Consider the following 23413-nt stretch of genomic DNA (forward strand, 5'->3'; position numbering starts at 1 on the left):
GTAAAAAATTATGACTTGGGTCGTGGTCCGATTTGCGGTAAAACTGCTATTAATTGTCTAATCATATTCGTTGTTTTATACTGTCGATAAAATGCTAATAAAATTTAATGATTATCTTATGTTATGTGTCTGTATTTTTATATGTCTATATTTTATAAATTTGATACAATTCTTGTACTGATTTAATAATTGACATCATATAAAATCATTGATTAATAAAAAGAATCTATAAAAAGGAATTGAGAAAAAAAATTAAATTATGACTTTACTTGAAATGACTATTGAATTTCATAGCAGTGCAGGATGGGACAATTCGTTCCACGTTAATATAATTTTAGATATTTGATTTGTTCGATTCATAATTTGAGGATAAATTATACAAAATTCAACTTCTTTTTAAAAGTGCTACAAATGCCACAACTTGATCCACTTCACTTGTATCAATTACAATATTTGTAACATTAGTGGACCAATTGTAGCGTAATGTTTAAAACGTAGTATTCAAAGTATTCAAAAGTACCAAATGGACCACAGCTTATAATGGTCCTGGATACCCAACCAGAAATAAACACAAAATAGATGTCCGTATCCAGTGTTGTTTGGGGTAATGTTACTCTTCGGAGACGTTAGTCTGAGATTTGTAAAAATTACAGCGTTATTATATTGTTGCTAAAATATTCTGTGTTGTATGAATTTTACTTTATCCGAACCTCAAATTACCGCAAACAATTACTCATGGAAGAGAAGAGGGTAATATAACACTCATTTTCATTTTATTGAATAACTTTGTTTATAATTAATATTTTCTATTGAAATTTGAACAATTACATTTGTCAGAGTGTTGTTTAACCGTTTCTAGACTCAAAGTAATAAAATATTTATTATTCAGAACGTGATTTGTAAAAATCTAATGTACTACATAATCGGTGGAAGAAAAAAGGGGTTGTAATATGGGTATCCATAAAAATAATTTTAAAAAATTAGTTTAATTTAAAAGAAACACAATACCTTATAACAAAATTGTATATTTGTAATTTTCCATTGTTAAGAATTTTCCTAATTTAGAATTTTTCTGCATTTAGAAGCTTTAGAAATATCAGTAGAAAATTTCCTTAAAAATATCATTTTATCTTTGTTCAACATTAAACAACAAGCATAAAATGATGTCTTTAATGTTTCTAAACACCGCTCTTTAGAATGATAACCGATTTATCAAAGAAGTATTTTGATATAAAAATTTTGCTTAGTAAACCATATTAATAAAATTTCATGTCAATGTTTTAATATTGTATAACTTAAAATGTATACGTACAAATAAAAAGTTAAATAAAAAAAAAACACTCAAGTGTATGTACTTTCGTTTGATAATACACTTTAAGAATAATGATATGTAATTATAAATTAAAAGTGTACTTTGAGAAAGTTTAGAAGTGCTCAAAAGTAAAAATGCCTTATAACGGTTGTCATTCATTATGTATTGGCATATTAGCATATTGGCATATTAACAGTTAAAAAACGGCGGGCAACTAAACAAATAACTCCATAAGTAATTGTTAGAATACGCCACCTAATAACGGAGATAATAGGGGCAGCCATATTGTTAACAATAGTCGTAATACCCTCTTCTTTTCTATTAAAAGAAATAATTACAGCTTACCCTTCTAGTAACATTTCGTCTTCAGTGCCTCGTTGATTCTTTACCCAATAATTGATCGTATTTGGAAACGCTTCGACATAGCATTCGAGCTGCACGTCTGTACCCAAAGGAGCGCCTAATAGTTGGTTGGGTGCCTTTACGACGGGAGCAACTACGGAAATAAAGTAAGGCTAGAAAATGTAAGCAACAGCTCAAATATAAATGCAAAGAAAGTTTCAAAGTTAAAGTTTGTTTTGAGCAAAAAATAAAAATTGTATTCTTATCTGATAAATATACACGTCGAAATTAAACTTTCTTTTTGCTTGTCTCACGTAATTTCCAAACTAAACATGAATTTTCACAAAATAGCGTTTGAAACTAATATTAAATCTTGGATACATAAATTGGTCATTTAAGAAACAATAAGACAATTTTTATTGAAATAGAGAAGGATTCAGAATGAGAACAGATAGATAAATAATTTCATACAGTAACTACACTTAGATAATTATTCCTAGGTCTAATAATCTATTATTTAAATAAGAATCATCATAATAAATCAATAACTATGTTTTTCTCATAGTATTCTGTTTTTCTTTACATTATGTTTTGTAAAAATACATTGAATAATAAATCACTTTAGTATACTGAAATTCAAGGTTACACAAGTTCGCTTTCCTTTATGAATTTCCTTTAGGCAGTTTTCAACAATAAAATTAATTTGAGACTAATCATCTATGGTGATTTTTACGTTTTAACTGCAAAAATGTAAAACTTTCCGCTTTTAAAAGACATTCGAAAGACGCTTTAAGGCGATGCTGGAGTAACGCCTGAACTCACCCGATGTCAGTACAGCAGATCTTTTTTTGACAGAGAGTTAAATGGCAAGCGGTCGCGCGCGTGGCTAAAGGTAAAAGGAATAACGTTAAAGTCAGGCAAGCAGGCTAGTGCTCTTTGTCAAGCACACTCATGAATACATCATCTGTTCTTATCTTTGATTTTAGCGCCATCTAATGCGAGATCTCTCAACTATTATAAACACAAATACTACTCTTTGCACCAATACTGCGTACAAATTTAAATAAACAATTTTCAAACACTTATTTCTTTCATATTAAAGGTTCTAGGATGAAGCGAAATATTGTCCTTTTATTTAACCATTAAACACATCAATTCCATAAAATACGTAAAGACATAATCCGGTCTAGAAGATTTTTTTCAATTTTAAAACTATTACTTCCAATCAATGTTTTTCAACAATTTTTTTTTTCAAATGAAAGTTCAAAATCTTGGTGTAATGATTTGCACGTTGGACAGGCAGGGAGACTTCTCAAAACTACACTGCCCACCAAAAAAAGCGGAACATTAAAAATTTAGAAAAAATTTACCAAATTTTAAACGCTTGTAAAACAGGAAATATTTATGATACAGAGGTGTTTTAAAAAAGTAATTAAAGCTTGAAACTAGTACTTGGAGAAACTTTTAATGCTGATTAAGTGGCATGATTAATTTGATAATAGCCAATGATAGAACAAAAACTTGCAAAATTGATAAATAGTATACAGGGTGATTCAGAATAACCCTATGTCTTTAAAGAGACATATTTCTGAGGTTATTCTGAAACAGCTTTTCCTTTGGCATAAACTTGTCTGAAGCATAATTTTTAAATAATAAAAAGAAACAGTTATTCAATAACCGGGCACATATAGCGGTGAAGCAGGGTCGGCGCAACTCACCGTTTAATATGAGCAATTACGTAAGGCGATCGCAGTAATAAGCAGACAGCTCGTACACTGCTTTTCCTCCCTTCCCCCTCTCTCTCATTCTCTCTCAAAACCTCTATCTTATTCTAATTCTTATTTTTTTCTTAATTATTTATCAATTCATGCACTAAAATAATGCTAGAATTAAAAACATTAATTAATTATTTGACTCCTTCCTTTTAGTAACTTTGTACGAGTAAAAAAATATTCTTTTTAAGTCAAAATCATATTTAAAATGCGTGAATAAAAAATAAAAATGCAAAGTAAAAAAGAAAGAGAGAGAGAGAGAGAGAGTGAGAGAGAGACGAGTTCGATCAAATTTAAACGTGTATACTCACTTATCATCTTGCACAGCAATCAGCTTTATCTTCACAAAGACAGAAATCCATATTAAACTCAAGATTTTCTTCTTTTCTTTTTAAATCACATCACTTGTCACATTCACTGCAATCATTGTCTTGTTAAAAAAGTACTAATCACTTTATAGAAATCACTATCGTCAATTACTATTAGTCACTACTAATCACGCGTAAGAATTACTCAAAGAAAGAAACACGTGTTTACACGACAAACACACGACACGTGTTTACAACAAATAGGTTGGGTTAGATTAGGTTATATCCTCTTTGCTTCACGAGCAAGCAGTCGACTAATTTTATAGTTTGCGTGATTGACGTTCTAAAAGTTAGAACGTTATAACTAAAAATTAAAAATACTGTTGCTTCCATGTGTTATGCTTGTGACCATAAACTCGAAGATTACACGATCATTCCGGACGAGCCCCAAACGTTGCACTCGCGGCGCGTTTATGGCTCACGTTTCTCGAGCGACTGTCACTTGTCTCATAAGAAACTCACAAGGGGAGGATCAGGTGAGTCACCCTGGGATTTCGATCCCAATTTTTTTAGTTATTCTAGAGACGAAAAAAAAGTTTACGTCTCCCGGCGTTTGATCGAATAGGCTTTAGTTTTGAAATAATAAATTTGTGAAAATTAGCCATACCGCGGTGTGCCATATGAGCCTTTCCGGTAACTGTTTTCCCAACCAGTGCAGTCGGCTCCGTGCGTTAAGTGCTTGCTTCACAATCGTAAGATTGGGATTCGCTCCCGGATGTGAGCAATATTTTTTTTTTTTTTTAATTAAGTGTATTTATTTATCTTGATGATATTGATATAGTATGCAAGTTTCTAAAATGGGAAATTTAATTTAATATTACTTTCTAAACATTAATTTAAATTTAATTTGAAGAATTTGAATTCAAGTAATGATATTTGAAATAATAAATAAGTAGTAATAATAATAATATATAAGTTATTTGAAATGGATAACATATAAAGGCAACGTATCTAAATTTTCAAATTATTTAAATTTAACACTGGTATTCTTCTTCTAAGATTAATTATTTTAAAAACTAGAATTTTAAAGTACTGTTAATATTATTTCCAATTAAATTTTAAAGTAAACAATTCGAAAATTTAGATACATTGCCTTTATATGTTATCCATTTTAAATAACATATATATTATTATTATTATTACCTGTTTATTATTTCAAATATTATTACTTGAATTCAAATTAAATTTAAATTAATGTTTAAAAAGTAATATTAAATTAAATTTTTTATTTTAGAAATTTGCATACTATATCATTGCATACTATATCATCAAGATAAATAAATACACTTAATAAAAAAAAAAAAATATTGCACACATCTGGGAGCGAACCCGAATCTTACGATTGTGGAGCAAGCACTTAACGCACGGAGCCGACTGCACTGGTTGGGAAAACAGTTACCGGGAAAGCTCATATGGCGCGCCACGGTATGGCCAATTTTCACAAATTTATTATTTTGAAACTAAGGCTTATTCGATCAAACGCCGGGAAACGTAAACTTTTTTTTCGTCTCCAGAGTAACTCAAAAAATTGGGATCGAAATCCCAGGGTCACTCACCTGATTCTCCCCTTGTCAGTCTTTTGGCCGTCAAAGACCGGAATGACCTTAAAATTTTTGAGATTACGGTACCTGCACGTGTTTCATTTTTTGAGTAATTCTCACGCGTGATTAGTAGTAACTAATAGTAATTGACGATAGTAATTTGTATAAAGTGATGCGTTAGTATTTTTCGATTAAGAGAATGATTGCAGTGAATGTCACAAATGATGTGATTTAAGAAGAAAAGAGGAAAATCTTGAGTTTAATATAGACATTTTGTCTTCGCGAAGATAAAGGCTGATTGCTGTGCAGGATGTTAAGTGAGTATACACGTTCAAATTTGATCAAACTCGTCTCTCTCTCTTTCTCTCTCACTCTGCATTCTTATTTTTTATTCACGCATTTTAAATATGATATTTTTGACTTAAAAAAATATTTTTTGACACGTACAGAATTATTAAAAGCAAGGCGTCAAATAATTAAATAACGTTTTTAATTCTAGCATTATTTTAGTGTTAGTATATAAATTGATAAATAAAAAAAAAAAAATGAGAATGAGAATGGGATAGAGGTTTTAGGAGAGAATAATAGAGAGGGAGAAGGGAGGGAAAGCAGTGTTCGAGCTGTCAGCTTATCACTGCGATCGCCTTAAGTAATCGCCCATTGGATAATCATTTTCTTTTATTATTTAAAAACTATGCTTCAGACAAGTTTTTGCCAAAGGAAAAGTTGTTTCAGAATAACCTCAGGAATATGTCTCTTCAAGGACATAAGGTTATTCTGAATCACCCTGTACACACACACACACACACACACACACACACACACACACACACACACACATGTATATATATGTATATGTACATGAATGTGTGTGTGTGTGTGTGTGTGTGTGTGTGTGTGTGTGTGTGTGTGTGTGTGTGTGTGTACAAGGTGTCAGGTAAATACCGCCCCTGGTTTCGTGGATTGATAGATCAAATAAAACTGAGCAGAAAAAATTTTTTAATACTCGCCACAGTTAACGAAATAAAAATTAATAATGTCTGCAAATAAGCGCGTATCACCGCCTGTTGATCGCCGAGACATAAACAGTCGTGGCTGGCGGCGCGGCGCGGTGAGGAGGGAAAAGCAGCAGTAGCTACGGCCCGCGAGCGGCGCGGCAAGAAGGGAGAAGACTGCCGCAGCTGCCTACGTCTCGGCGACCGGTGGGCGGTTCTTGCGCGCGGTGATATGCGCTTATTCTCAGACTTTATTAATTCTTATTTCGTTAACTATGGCAAGTATTGACAAATGGTAAAGGACTTTTCTGCTCAGTTTTACTTGATCTATCAATTCACGAAACCAGGGGCGGTATTTACCTGACAGCTTGTATATATATACATATACAGGGTGTTTCAGACCACCCGTACACCCCTTTTCTCTTCACAGGATTAGGACCAATCAAAAATATGTTCAGACGAAAGTTGTAGGGTTTCAAAAGATCTATTCAATGATCTTATCAGTTTGACCTTGGATGGCGTCGCCAAGGTCAGATCGAAATCACATTAAGTTTTTTAAATGAAACACCCTATTTTTGATTCCAGAATCTAATAGCTGGTGTCAAGACCTTTCCAAAACACTACAAGAAAGTTTATTTTCGTTGACTACTTTCCGAGTTGTGCGGCTTGAAAGTTACACTACCGCCAACACCATGTAAATAACAATATAAAATCACGCGTTACGCAGAAAGCCGTGCAGCCGACACAAAGAAAGTAAACACGCGAGCCGGGCCAACAAAAACAGATCATGAAAAATCGTGAAAGTTAGCTGTCGCGACCGTAGATAGTCACATACATATGTATGTCATAATATTTTGTAATTACATTATTACTTTAACGGTAGCACACGAGCAATAACGAGCGCGGCTTTCTGCGTAACGATGTCTAACTCGTGATTTTATACATATTGTTATTTGCATAGGATGTAGTAGAGATGTATTCACCACAACGCTTTTGTGACTCAACTCAACACGAGTGACAATAACTCTCTCAAACTTGTCACCTACGTCTTCAATAACCGTCATATCAGTATCAATCGCGCAACAAAAATCCGACCCTCTTTATTAGTCTAGGTTTATTTAGCCATGTCCTATTCCAATGAAGAAGCATATGATATGCTGCTAATTTTAGGTGAGTGTCGAGGTACATTCATTGCAGCGGAAAGATTGTGGCGGGAACGTTATCCTGATCGGACTCCTCACTCGCGAAATGTTTTTTCACGTTTGGCTAAACGAATCAAAATTAAAGGTGTCGTTCAGCCTCAACATAACAAAGGTACACAAATTCGTCGTCCGATTATGGATGAAAGAACAGTGGAAATTCTTGCATCGACAGAATTGAACCCTTATGATTCTTTAAGACGACGAGAACAAGATTCTGGTGTTAGTAAAATCAGTGTTTGGCGCATTCTAAAAATAACAAATTTCACCCTTACAGAATGTCTGTTCATCAAGCGTTGAATTATAACGATATTAGACAGAGACTTGTATTTTGCAACTTTATAAGACAGCAACCACTTGATTTCCACTTGAAAATTTTATTTTCTGACGAATGTACACTTAAAAGTGATGGATCTGTTAATACTTGGAACTCTCGTTATTGGGCACAAAATAATCCTCACTGGTTGAGAGAAGTAGATCATCAAACCATTTGGAAAGTCAATGTGTAGTGTGGAATTATTGGAAGTCAAATCATAGGTCCTGTTTTCTTTGACGAAAATCTAAACGGTGATAGATATTCCGCCTTGATAATGACAGATCTTCCTGTCTTACTAGAAAATATTCCTCTGCAATTGCGCCTGAACATGTGGTTCCAACAAGATGCATGTCCGTCTCATACATCGAGAGTTGCTCGTGCAGCATTAAATACTATGTTCCCCGACAAGTGGATAGGCAAATACGGTCCAATCAATTATCCACCCCGATCACCAGATCTCACCGTCCTTGATTATTATTTCTGGGGAAGGATAAAAAACTTGGTCTATCATGAACGTCCGACTACGAGGGATAATATGATTCGTAGAATAAGTGAAGCAATTCGATCCTTACGTGCCGAGGAAATTCTTCGAGCAACCAATGATTTTCAAAATAGAGTTGATGCTTGCATCGCAGAGAATGGTGCTCACTTTGAACATTTAGTCGCTTAACAAAACATACACTCATTCATTCCCGAACGTGAGAGGCAAGGGGACTCACGTGAATCAAGCACCCCAAACGTGAGAGGCAAGGGGACTCACGTGAATCAAGCACCCCAATGGGATGAAATTCTCGTCACGTCCACGTCGTTCATTCTGGATAATGCTAAGCACGAGAAAATGCATACAGTCAATCTGGACATGATTGATCATCAAACATAATCAATCCAGTTAATAAACAAAAGCAGAGTACATAAAACTTTGACTCCCCTTTTCCTCCCCCATACACATACGCATGCACGTATGCACACACCCACACACAAGATTAAATCCGACTAAGTAACCACCACATGGTACATCTTGAGTAATGCTGATGCTGGCGGTAGTGTAACTTTCAAGCCGCACAACTCAGAAAGTAGTCAACGAAAATAAACATTCTTATAGTGTTTTGGAAAGGTCTTGACACCAGCTATTAGATTCTGGAATCAAAAATAGGGTGTTCCATTTAAAAAACTTAATGTGATTTCGATCTGACCTTGGCGACGCCATCCAAGGTCAAACTGATAAGATCATTGAATAGATCTTTTGAAACCCTACAACTTTCGTCTGAACATATTTTTGATTGGTCCTAATCCTGCGAAGAGAAAAGGGGTGTACGGGTGGTCTGAAACACCCTGTATATATATATATATATATATATACATACAGGGTAGTCAAAAAGTATTGGACCCCCCCAATATTTCCGTTCCCTTGCATTTTACAAGAAAATGTTTCAGACAAAAGTTGTAGGGTTTAAAAAGATCTATTTACTGATCTTATCAGTTTGACCTTGGATGGCGTCGCCAAGGTCAGATCGAAAATACATTAACTTTTTTAAATGGAACACGTAACTTTTTATTGCGCATTCTTGTAGCTTATCTCGAGATCTTTCCAAAACACTACAAGAAAGTTTATTTTCGTTGAGTACTTTCCGAGTTGTGAGGCTTGAAAGCTACAGTGTACTGTAGTGTGGGTCTAGCCAGTTAAGGCAAGAGTGGCGTGTGAGTCCTGCCAGTTAAGGCAAGTGTGGCGTGTGTCCGGCCAGTTAAGGCAAGTGTGGCGTGTGTCCGGCCAGTTAAGGTAAGTGTGGTGTGTGTCCGGCCAGTTAAGGCAAGAGTGACGTGTGGGTCCGGCCAGTTAAGGCGAATTTTATTCCAATTGGTCAACTTGGGCAAAATATTCAATTGTACCAAACAATTCACAACAAATGTTCAAATTGTGGCCCTTCAACAGCCTGACAATGTTCCAATCTGTTATAAACAGCTGAAACCGCATTCCGGTAAGTTTCCGGCGGTATTAGTTGTACCTCTTGAGTTATTCTCCTTCTTAAATCATCTAAATCTTGAGGTTTGGTGGCATAAACTTTACTTTTCAAGTAACCCCACAAAAAAAAGTCAAGTGGGGTCAAATCTGGAGAGGTGGCCACTCAATATGACCCCTTCGCCCTATCCACCTGTTCTGAAAGACCTCATTCAAATATTGACGGACAATGACACCATAATGAGGTGGAGCTCCATCCTGTTGGAAATAAATTTCATTCATATTTCCACCAGCTATGTCTCGAATAGCTGGAACAATTTGTTCGCGAAGCATGACTGTGTAAACCTGTGCTGTCAAATTGCCTTCAATGAAGAAAGGACCAACTGGTCTATCATTAAGAATACTAGCCCATACGTTAAGTTTTTGTGGATATTGGGTATGATTGTCTCTTTTCCAATGAGGATTAACGTCACTCCAGTATCTACAATTGTGTCTATTTACATTTCCAGTCAGTTCAAATGTTGCCTCATCAGAGAAAACAATATTATTAAGTAATAGAGGGTCCTCGGCAATCATCTCCATCATAAGATCACAAAATTCGATGCGTCTATCAAAATCGTCTTCGGACAACTCTTGGCACAAATGGAGTTTGTATGGATGCCATTTATTCAATTTCAAAATTTTACTGACAGATCCATGAGAGATTTCGTGTTCTTGTGCAACGCGATCGATGGAAATATGGGGATTTTCAACGACAGACTGTAAAACATTTAATGCCTTATCATTATTTGTTGCTGTTTTACGTCGACCAGATCTTGGGCGATTTTTAACGCTACCAAGGTCCTCGAAACGTTGAATAGTACGGATTACAGTACTTTTAGAGATCCTATTATTTTCATTCCGAAAATTTTCATTAAATAATCGCGTTACTGTTTTATACCCTCTTTGTTGATCTTCCCATCCTCGCATCATTAACAGTGTAATTCGATCTTCTTCAGAAAGCTCCGCCATTCTTAATTAGAGTAAGGAAGAATTAAACAGGTAAGTGATAGGAAATCACGTCCACGACGTGAGTGCTGCTCGCTAAGAAGACAGCACTGCATCAAATATACAATGTTAGAGTATCGGTAGTTCTCTAATTAAAGGCGATCTTTATTCTCTCACTCTCGCAAGTACCAATGTACGAGCTCTTGAGCAAACAATACGGATCACTGACTTTAATCTTTGATGCAGTGCTGTCTTCTTAGCGAGCAGCACTCACGTCGTGGATGTGATTTCCTATCACTTACCTGTTTAATTCTTCCTTACTCTAATTAAGAATGGCGGAGCTTTCTGAAAAAGATCGAATAACTGTTAATGATGCGAGGATGGGAAGATCAACAAAGAGGGTATAAAACAGTAACGCGATTATTTAATGAAAATTTTCGGAATGAAAATAATAGGATCTCTAAAAGTACTGTAATCCGTACTATTCAACGTTTCGAGGACCTTGGTAGCGTTAAAAACCGCCCAAGATCTGGTCGACGTAAAACAGCAACAAATAATGATAAGGCATTAAATGTTTTACAGTCTGTAGTTGAAAATCCCCATATTTCCATCGATCGCGTTGCACAAGAACACGAAATCTCTCATGGATCTGTCAGTAAAATTTTGAAATTGAATAAATGGCATCCATACAAACTCCATTTGTGCCAAGAGTTGTCCGAAGACGATTTTGATAGACGCATCGAATTTTGTGATCTTATGATGGAGATGATTGCCGAGGACCCTCTATTACTTAATAATATTGTTTTCTCTGATGAGGCAACATTTGAACTGACTGGAAATGTAAATAGACACAATTGTAGATACTGGAGTGACGTTAATCCTCATTGGAAAAGAGACAATCATACCCAATATCCACAAAAACTTAACGTATGGGCTGGTATTCTTAATGATAGACCAGTTGGTCCTTTCTTCATTGAAGGCAATTTGACAGCACATGTTTACACAGTCATGCTTCGCGAACAAATTGTTCCAGCTATTCGAGACATAGCTGGTGGAAATATGAATGAAATTTATTTCCAACAGGATGGAGCTCCACCTCATTATGGTGTCATTGTCCGTCAATATTTGAATGAGGTCTTTCAGGACAGGTGGATAGGGCGAAGGGGTCATATTGAGTGGCCACCTCGGTCTCCAGATTTGACCCCACTTGACTTTTTTTTGTGGGGTTACTTGAAAAGTAAAGTTTATGCCACCAAACCTCAAGATTTAGATGATTTAAGAGGGAGAATAACTCAAGAAGTACAACTAATACCGCCGGAAACGTACCGGAATGCGGTTTCAGCTGTTTATAACAGATTGGCACATTGCCAGGCTGTTGAAGGGCAACAATTTGAACATTTGTTGTGAATTGTTTGGTACAATTGAATATTTTGCCCAAGCTGACCAATTGGAATAAAATTCGCCTTAACTGGCCGAACCTACACGCCACTGTTGCCTTAACTGGCCGGACCCACACGCCACTCTTGCCTTAACTGGCCGGACACACGCCACACTTGCCTTAACTGGCCGGACACACGCCACACTTGCCTTAACTGGCCGGACACACGCCACACTTGCCTTAACTGGCCGGACACACGCTACACTTGCCTTAACTGGCCGGACCCACACGCCACTCTTGCCTTAACTGGCTGGACCCACACTACAGTACACTGTAGACTTCAAGCCTCACAACTCGTAAAGTACTCAACGAAAATAAACTTTCTTGTAGTGTTTTGGAAAGGTCTCGAGATAAGCTACAAGAATATGCAATAAAAAGTTAGGTGTACCATTTAAAAAAGTTAATGTAATTTCGATCTGACCTTGGCGACGCCATCAAAGGTCAAACTGATAAGATTAGTAAATAGATCTTTTAAACCCTACAACTTTTGTCTGAAACATTTTCTTGTAAAATGCAAGGGAACGGAAATATTGGGGGGGTCCGATACTTTTTGACTACCCTGTATACTATATATATATATATATATATATACAGGGTTATATATATATATATATATATATATACAGGGTTAGGTTAGGTGTAACAAAAGGACCTGGAGTATACCATGAGTTAGAGGATACAAATCCAAGTCGAAGAGTCCTGAGTCATTTTTTGATCTGAGCCTTCTGTTTCATGCTATGTGATGTTAAAGTTAACGAATGAGCGCCCGTCTATAGAAAGAAAACAGTGACAGACAATAGACGGGCGGAGCGGAGCTGACAAACTACGCGGCGGGAGAACAACGATGAGCAGCGAAACGGCTATAATCAAAAACACACACACACACACACTCTCTCTCTCTCTCTCTCTCTCTCTCTCTCTCCTCTCTCTACTTTGTTAAAAAAAATCTTAAAGATCCTAAGATGCCTAACTAAAATAAACGTTTCGGTGTTATTGTACTTTATCAATTCAACGTGAATTAATTATTTATTTTCTTATAATTATAATAAGTATTCGAAGTGTGCTCCTCCTACTTCGATACACGTTCTTACTCTTTTCTGTACATTTTGCGTAGCTCTTCGAACTTGAACATTATTAATTCCCTCAATAGTGCGGAATACTAATTCCGTCATCTCGTCAGCTGTCTCGATGTTAGTGTGCATAAATATTTTTTCTTCTATTGCTCCCCAAAGAAAAAAATCACACGTATTGTAATCCGGAGATCGAGCAGGCCACGGAGTTATCGAATCTCTTCCAAATCATTGGGGGAAAGTCATCGAGATAACGGCGAACTATACCTTAAAATAAGATTTATTGAAGTTGATATTAAAAGTAGTTTAATGGATAATTACACTTGAATATAAAGTTTGTCTCAAACGATATGTTTTTAATACTAATTCTAATTAATCCAATTAACGAGAAATCATTGTATAAAAGCAAATTATTCTATGTATGTACACTGTAACAAAAATTTTTGTGCTTTAAGTAAATATGTTATTAGGGACATTCAAGGAAATTATTTACTTTACATAAATAAATATTACTTGTTTGTAAAAAATATTATTTTTTTAAAGTATTATTTATTTTTTTGAAGTAATATTTATTTGTGTAAAGTAAACGAGTTGCTCAAATGTTCCTAATCAAGAGGCGCGGTCGCGTCTCGTGCCAATTCAAAACAAAAAAAAAAGCGAAAAAGACCGAGCGCCTCTTTTACGCGAGTCAGCGAGTTCAAGCATAACGAGAATAACAGATCTCAGTAACGGCTGAACCGATCAAGTTCTGAGTTGTCTCAATTGATAGCTTGGGAACGAATTGCATAATAAAAGTGTTTTTATTTTTTCTCTCCGTGCCCTACGAGCGGAGATATCGCGATGCAATTCTAAGTTTTCGACATTTTTGCGTTAAGAAACGTCATTGTTTTCATCATCATTATCGTCCTTGTCGTCGCCCTCAAGAATTCTCCCTTTCACATTTTCGACACAGAGTGGCGCTAGCGCATACATTAGCTGTATGCGATTGTGGTGTAATTGTGGTGTATGTGGTGTAGTACTTCTTGACATTATGGCCGCCGTGACAGGTTTTCTAACCTAATTATGCCTCAATTGTTAACAATAATAATCTCGGTTTGCGGGGCAGTCCGATACTTTTTTTAACCAATTCATTCGTTTTGTTGTGTAAAACCGCGTCGATTTGATCAATCGAGTCTATTCATCAATCAATAGAAGATCGCAGGTAAGTTATTATCGAGGACAGCACGTAGTGTATTAGTGGTGGTCGACGACGGGGAACGACGACGACGATAACGACGACGACGATGGGGAACGACGTGCGGTGACGGCGACGACAGCGACGACGACGACGGCGACGACGCGCGGTAACGACGACGATGACGACGACGACGACGGCGACGACGACGACGGCGACGACGCGCGATAACGACGACGACGGCGACGACGCGCGGTAACGACGACAACGACGACGACGACGATGGCGACGGTCACGATGGCGACAGCGACGGCGACGGTGACGACGACGACGACGACGACGATGACGACGGCGACGGCGGACGGTGACGACGGCGACGAGTGCGACGGCGACGGCGACGACGCGCGATAACGACGACGACGACGACGACGCGCGGTAACGACGACGACGACGACGACGGCGACGGCAACGGCGACGGGCGCGTGATCGACGCGCAACGGCGACGTCGACGTTGACGACGCGCGATAATGACAACGAACGGCGACGACGCGCGGTAACGACGACGACGACGACGACGACGACGACGACAACGACGGCGGCGGCAGCGGCAGCGGTGGCGATCTAAGTGTTGACGACGAGGTGATCCCCGAGATCTCGAAAAGACGTCTAGTATTTTATTCTAATTACGAGTAACGAAAATTTAATTTTCAAACCTAGCAAATACATAGCGTATGTGTTTAATTTAATATAACGTAATTATCTTGAACTATGTTATATATGTTATATACATACATTACATCTTAGCATTATATTTAGTGCTTGTTGGAAATGTTTAATTTTATCATAATACTTTACAATTTCTATTGTTTTTTTTATTGTTATTCTTTTGATGTCTCGTATAAAAACAGAAGATTAAAATTAAAAGTTATAAAAATTGGATATTTACTGTTGTTATTCAAAGATAGGAATAGAGGACTGTAGATTAAATTGTGGGATCGATTCTTTTAAAATTTGGTGATCCTAAAGATGTGCTACCTAACGATAATGTTGAATTTTTAATAATAAGATTTATTAATGGTTTTTGTTATAAATAATAACATGAGCATATATATATTTTTTTTAAAAGAAAGGTAAAAAACGATGCCAATTTATGCGTGTGCACGCACCTCATCTTTAATTTTTTTTAATTAACAGAAAAATTTTTTCATGCTAACCCATGTGGTAATTTTATTTTTAACTTTAATTTTACAAAACAAAAGTAGTACTACATTATACTCTGCATTCTCATTGAAAAATTTTCTTATTCCAACCCAAGTGGTATGTATCTTCACAATCTTGCAAAGTTAAAATCATGTATTTCATTACAAACAAAATAAATATTGCTTAACACTACAAAACGCGTGATATCAGTACAAAATTACCTTTTCAAAAAAAGGTAAAGTAAAGGTGCCAATTTATATGTGTGCTCGCGTACCTTATCTTTAATTTTTCTTAAAACCCAAGTGGTTTTGATATTTTGACTAACATTTTTCCATGCTAACCCATGTGGTAATTTTACCTTTAACTTTATTTCTAAAAAACAATAGTAGTACTACTTTGTACTTTGTATTCTCATTGAAAAATTTTCCTATTTCAACCCAAGTGGTATGTATTTTAAAAAATGAGTGAAATCTTTAAATTGCGCCAATTATTAAAAGAATATATTGCTCTTTGAAATAACTACTGTACTACTTTTAACGAATAAAATGCAAGTGTATATTTATTTTTTAAGTAAAACCCAAGTAGCGGTATCTTTAATTCCTTTTTAAATAAAATTCAAGTGATACTGTCTGTGTATTTTTATTGAAACATTTTTCTGTTCTAACCTAAGTACTTAATTTAAAAAAGTTTCAATGAAATATGTAACATTTAATCTCAAAAAGTTAAAGAGAAAATTGAACAAAAATGAGAATGTTTTAATAAAATAAAAAATTTTTAAACTACAAAAAATTGGCGCTGCTGTTTTACAACATTTTATTTAGATTATATTTAGACATCTAGCAGCGCCAATTTTTTGTAGTTTAAAAATTTTTTATTTTAGTTAGCATGGAAAAATTTTAGTCAAAATACAAAAATAGTACCACTTGGGTTTCTAAGAAAAATTAAAGATAAGGTGCGCGAGTAACATATTTACATGAATCACGAAAATTTTTGTTCTCCTTGTAATAATGACTATTGTTAGTAAGATTTTTATCCATAATATAAAATTTAATCTTTGAGGGTACACGATAGTGTCGTAATTGAGAAAGCAATCTTTAATAAATTTTGATAGGTTTTCAATTTTATAAGTAATAAATATTTTTGTAATAAAAGGATATCTTACGTGCAGAATGGGCAGGTGCGCCATCGTGCATGAATATTGGAGCTTTTCTATTTAGTGCTACATTGTCGAAATTATTTTCTGGGACTAGCAAATTTGGCAGATCATTTCTTAAAAAGTCGAGACATCTTTGCGAATTTAATCGTTCTGGTAATATAAAAAGCCCAATCTAAGAATTTGTTTAATAAGATTATATCAATATTATTATTAATGTAACATCAATAACATTAGTTACAAGAGATAACATTATTATCGTATTGATTGTGAGAAAAAAGATCCAGTAGAATGAATTAAATGTTATGTTGGAATCATATTTCGTTCACTTTACTAACAATAAGTATTTTCATCACTAAATAGTTGCTTGCACTAAAATATTTATTACAAACAGTGATATTTAATTCGAGACAATCGAATCTTTCTTCTTCTATTTCGATTAAATAGACATTTTTAAAGTATCAAAGAAGGCAGGCTAATTTTGTAAGGAAAACAATTTCAAATTTGGAGAGACGTTAAGAGACATAATAAAAAATGTAATATCAGGAAAAAAAATAGATTAAAAATAATTTGATTAATAAATTGTCTTAAAATACTTACGATTTGATCTCCCAACAATCCACATCAAACATTTACTGAATAGATTTAATGACGAGATGACGGATTTAGTATTCCGCACTATTGAGGAAATTAGTAATGTTCAAGTTCAAAGAGCTACGCAAAATGTACAGAAAAGAGCAAGAACGTGTATCGAAGTAAGAGGAGCACACTTCAAACATTTATTATAATTATAAGGAAATAAATAATTAATTCACGTTAAATTGATAAATTACAATTACACCGAAACGTTTATTTTGGTTATGCTCCTTAGGATCTTTAAGGTTTCTTTTAAACAAAATGGAGAGAGGGGGAGAGAGAGAGAGAGAGAGTGTGTTTTTGATTACAGCCGTTTCGCTACTCATCGTTGTTCTCCCGCCGCGTAGTTTGTCAGCTCCGCTCCGTCCGTCTATTGTCCGTTACTGCTTTCTTTCTATAGACAGGCGCTCATTCGCTAACTTTAACATCATACATCATGGAACAGAAGGCTCAGATCAAAAAATGACTCAGGACTTTTCGACTTGGATTTGTGTCTTCTAACTCATGGTATACTCCAGGTCCTTTTGTTTTGTTACACACTGTATATATATATATATATATATATATATATATGGGGCATTCTCCGTCAAAAAGGCCACCCCTGCTGCCCATTTCAATTTTTGAGATAAAATGTTCGAAAAGGGCTTAAAATTTTCGTTGAAATGTCTATTTTTCGATGCCGTTTGGCCTTTTGGAAAATTCAAAATGGCGGACCTAATATCACGGCTAGAATGAAAAAAGCTTTTGAAAAGATACATAATAACGTGAATAAATGTGCAAGATATGACGTAGCAGAGGTCTAATCCTTATGTGTAAGTGTGTGAGTGTGTGTGTGGGGTGGGGGGAGGTGGGGGGAGAGGGGATACGTGCGCTCATACGCGTGCGTGTATAAATGAATTACGTAAAAATCCTTGCTCAACATGGTCTGGCTATCAAGACATTTGCATACAAAATTTCGAATCCTTGTTCGAAAATTTCATTATCCTTGTTCTGAAAAAGTACGTCACAAAAAACCTACGGTACAGAAAATATTGTTCTTTAAAAAACATTTTCTCCACAGAATAATAGTAAGATTACTTAAAATTACTTTGAAACTTATACTGTACTTGTATTCCTCTTTTTGAGATAGTTGATCTATATTAGTCACTTTAACTCTTATGTTTGAAATGCTTGATTTACGCGAATCCCTTAACCTCTCACATTCGGGATGCTTGATTTACGTGAGTCCCCTTGCCTCTCACATTCGGAGTGCTTGATTTACGTGAGTCCCCTTGCCTCTCACATTCGGGGTGCTTGATTTACGTGAGTCCCCTTGCCTCTCACATTCGAGGTGCTTGATTTAAGTGAGTTCCCTTGCCTCTCACATTTGGGGTGCTTAATTTACGTGAGTCCCCTTGCCTCTCACATTCGGGGTGCTTGATTTACGTGAGTCCCCTTGCCTCTCACATTCGGGGTGCTTGATTTACGTGAGTCCCCTTGCCTCTCACATTCGGGGTGCTTGATTTACGTGAGTCCCCTTGCCTCTCACATTCGAGGTGCTTGATTTAAGTGAGTCCCCTTGCCTCTCACATTTGGGGTGCTTGATATACGTGAGTCCCCTTGCCTCTCACATTCGAGGTGCTTGATTTACGTCAGTCCCCTTGCCTCTCACATTTGGGGTGCTTGATTTACGTGAGTTCCCTTGCCTCTCACGTGTGTACGTGTGTGCGTGTATGTGTATGTGTGTCTGTATATGTAGATAGATGTTTCATGAAATATTTTTTTATTTTTATCCTATATTTCTTACTTTTGTTCTCATAACTGCCATAGTATTCCATTTGTATCATTGGAATACCTTTTGATTAGTACTTTATTCTCGTCCACAACTATAAACCCATGATTTTTAAGAATTTGCGGTACAGGCGGTGCAGTTTCAAATCTCTTCTTAAGTTTTCTTTTTACCTTCTCATGGTCAGTTTTTTTGAAATAAAAAATCTTTATGTTCTTGAAATGTTTTTTCGCCCAATTAAAAAGAACTTGAGATGTTAGTATTGCATCCTGTGATTTAGCAACAAGACTTGCTTTATATGCCTCTCTTTTGAAAGTAGCACCAATGCCATCATAAGCACTTTTACCGTGAGCAGTCGCACTGTAATGCCATTCTGCTTGAATATTGAAATCATGTTTATGATGCACTAAGTTAGCAATCTGAAATTTATTTTTAAAATGCTGTTTCGCCCCATCCGTCATGTATAATACTCTTTTAAGATTTTTGACATTTTTTAAAATCTCTGAAATTAATAATGTTTGTACAGTGTAAACGGCAGCGGTATCATGTTTCAAACTCTCTAATAAAAATACATTACTCTTGTGCTTCAATTCAGAATTTTCTTTATAATAGTAAATAACAGGAAGCACAGTACACTGATCATTGTTGAAATGAAATGCTTGTGAGGCATTTTGACAAACATATGAATAGTTTTCAGAAAAATCAAACATGACAATTATTTCATCTTCACAAAGATTCTCTTTTTTTTCTGAAATGAAAAGCATTTGTTGTTTGGCGATAAATGAATGAGATTTCATAATTTGTAATTTGTTGCATAACTCGTTTATGAACTCATCAACTTTTAACTGTTGCGTTAATAGAGTTGATCGATCAGTTCCGGTCCATAAAGAACATTGAACATGGGAAATGCATGAATCGTCCAATAGTTTAGAAAGCTTTGTAGAAAGCTCGGTAGTACCTGGGCATTGATCATATTTATCAAGATAGCAATCAGGATTCGATTCCTTACATATAATTTCATTCAAACAATCTTTATAATTGGAAAGTGGCTTGTCTATATTTTCTATTAGTTTCCGTACATCAATTGCATCAATCGTTAACTTGACATTTTCATGGATTGTACAAACACAAACGGAATGTGTTCCAGAAGCCCCAGGGAGTATGCAATTTCTAGGTCTAAGTTTAGCAAATGTACTAAAGCTAACATCATATTTTGGGTTGGATTCTTTAAATAAGGCAGGCAGTTCTTTTAAATTTAATAGTAAAAAACGTTTTTGCACTATTATCCCTTTATTATTATTTATTAAGGAAATGGCATTCTTCATTCCAGGCATTATCCTGCTGTTTATATCACTATTATAAAACTCAATTACTTTTTCAACAGTAGTTTGCGGTAAAACTTTCCCAACTCTTTTAGTAGTATCAGCTAATACGCCATGGTTGAATTTCAATTCCTTAGATTTTTTTGCTAAATATCGTGATGCACCAAATTCTTTTACTATTTTTCTCACACTCCAAGACGACGGAGCTATAGTGAGAATTCGCCCCCTTAAAGGATTATTGTGTTTCAAGGTGGAAAATTTTTGTTTAAGACCATCAAGCATTTCTTCCAGTTCAATTTCTCTAGGTGATCGAATGTTATCTTCATTATAAGAAATCTCTGAGTTATCAATATCCATTGTTAACGAGCTTCCATCACATTCCATATTTGTGACACAATCATTAGATTCATCTAAAGACATATCAACATATTCAGTCCTACTTTTTTTCCTACATGCACAACAAATTTTAGAATTAGTCGGTATCTCAGGAAATTTGTCCCGAATGAATTTTGGTATCACTCGTAAATCTTTACCACAATGTCCTTTTTCACCAAGTTTCTTGAATGGATTCATACATCTATCTGTACGAGATTTAGCCGACATTTTTTATTTTGGATGTGGTACAGGTAAGAGATAATTGGAATAATTGTAGAAAAGTAAAAGTCGATAAAGAAGAGACAAAAACGTGAGTTGAATATTCTATTTAACATAAAAAAACTTATTGATTGACTGAATTGCAAACTATAATTAATTAACTCGATAAATTCTGTGACTAATAAATGTATTGTGATGAGGTTCTCTAATCCAAAACAAGACGAGAAAATTTGAAAAACGAAAAAATATTGCTGTGCCTTTTATTCCATATGTGTAGTTTTTTATGTACGAGATATAAGCACTGCCATATCCATCTAGCGGCGAGACCGCGTACTATTCGCAGGTGTACGACTTTAAAGATAGATCTTTTTGGTTCATGCAGTGAATATGTCGTCAATATATTCGATTGACTTGTTCACTATCGACTGTCAATCTTATGTATTTTGATCAACAGATGCTGCTGCATTTTTACGTGATGTTTGCAAGCACTATTTGCAATAAAAAAACTGCTTGGCGTTTGTTAACAGTCTGTCATCAATATGTTCGACATTTGCTTACTGTTAACCACTCTGTCATATATTTTACCAAGGTTATTGCATATTAATAAAAGTGTGCTACCATAATTGACTATAACAAAGTATGTTTTCTGTTTACGGTTTTTCTACTAACTAATCTGTTGCCAACATTTGCAATTGTAAAAAATGTTATGAGGGATAATATAAGTTTCAAAGTAATTTTAAGTAATCTATTATTCTGTGGAGAAAATGTTTTTTAAAGAACAATATTTTCTGTACCGTAGGTTTTTTGTGACGTACTTTTTCAGGACAAGGATAATGAAATGATTCGAAATTTTGTATGCAAATGTCTTGATAGGCAGACCACGTTGAGCAAGGATTTTTACGTGATTCATTTATACACGCACGCGTATAAGCGCGCGTATCCCCCCTCCCCCCAACTCCCCCCACCACCACCCACACACACACTCACACACACTCACACACACTCACACACTTACACATAAGGATTAGACCTCTGCTACGTCATATCTTGCACATTTATTCACGTTATTATGTATTTTTTCAAAGGCTTTTTTCATTCTAGCCGTGATATTAGGTCCGCCATTTTGAATTTTCCAAAAGGCCAAACGGCATCGAAAAATAGACATTTCAACGAAAATTTTAAGCCCTTTTCGAACATTTTATCTAAAAAATTGAAATGGGCAGCAGAGGTGGCCTTTTTGACGGAGAATGCCCCATATATATATATACATATATATATATATATATATATATATATATATATATATCGTATATCGTATATATATATATATATATATACATATATATACGAGGTGTGTTCAAAAAGTATCGCGAATTTTGTGTTTTTTCAAAAATTATTTATTTATTCATGAATATCTATTTTGTCCCCTTCAAAGTAATCCCCATGAGATATTATACACTTGTGCCAACGGTTTTTCCAATCTTCGAAGCACTTCAAAAAATCATTTTTTTTTATCTTGTTCAGCTCCTCCTTCGATGCCGTCTTTATCTCGTCAAGCGTAGCGTAACGTCGTCCTTTAATGGGCCTCTTCAGTTTAGGGAACAAGAAAAAGTCACAGGGGGCCAGATCTGGGGAATACGGTGGCTGCGGCATCATTAGTGTGTTGTTTTTGGCCAAAAAGTCGCGCACAAGCAACGATGTGTGAGCAGGGGTGTTTGGTACGAATTTCGCGGCGACCCGTCTCATGCCCAAATCATTGATAAAAATCGAATGGCACGAGCCAATCGATATGTTTAGGTCCTTAGCAACTTCTCTAACGGTGATTCGACGATTGGCCAATACCATTTTCTCAACTTCATTAATTTTTTCGTCTGTTGTTGAAGTGCTCGGGCGTCCGGCACGCTCTTCGTCGTTCACATCTTCTCGGCCTTCTGAGAACATTTTGTACCACCGATAAACGTTGCTTCGGTCCAAGGTAGCTTCTCCGTATGCCACAGTCAACATTCAGAATGCATCCGCGCACTTAATTTCGTTTTTCACACAAAATTTGATACAGGTTCTTTGATCCATTTCTTTGAATAGGTAAAAATCGAAGACGATCAAAAACACGTGCAAGCAAAGCAGCTGTCAACAATTAAGTGAACATTCAAAATGGCCGAGCTTGTCGGCATAAGTGAGAGACATGAGTACCAACATAACGCCACAAAAAGATCGAAATTCGAATATACGTAACCCGCGAAAATTCAAAATTCGCGATACTTTTTGAACA

General features: G+C 35.6%; 1 protein-coding gene across 3 annotated transcripts in view; it reads right to left on the reverse strand.

Annotated features, from left to right (window-relative positions):
• The window catches only part of LOC105194123 (lachesin), a 463227-nt gene that overhangs the window by 42547 nt on the left and 397267 nt on the right, over positions 1-23413 (reverse strand). For all 3 annotated transcript variants that reach the window (XM_039453581.1, XM_039453580.1, XM_039453579.1), the window contains one exon: positions 1658-1808. In XM_039453581.1, the coding sequence (XP_039309515.1) occupies positions 1658-1808 (151 nt within the window). The remainder of the gene's footprint in view (positions 1-1657; positions 1809-23413) is intronic.

The sequence above is a fragment of the Solenopsis invicta genome, chromosome 9 (assembly GCF_016802725.1).
Source record: "Solenopsis invicta isolate M01_SB chromosome 9, UNIL_Sinv_3.0, whole genome shotgun sequence".
Classification (NCBI taxonomy): domain Eukaryota; kingdom Metazoa; phylum Arthropoda; class Insecta; order Hymenoptera; family Formicidae; genus Solenopsis; species Solenopsis invicta.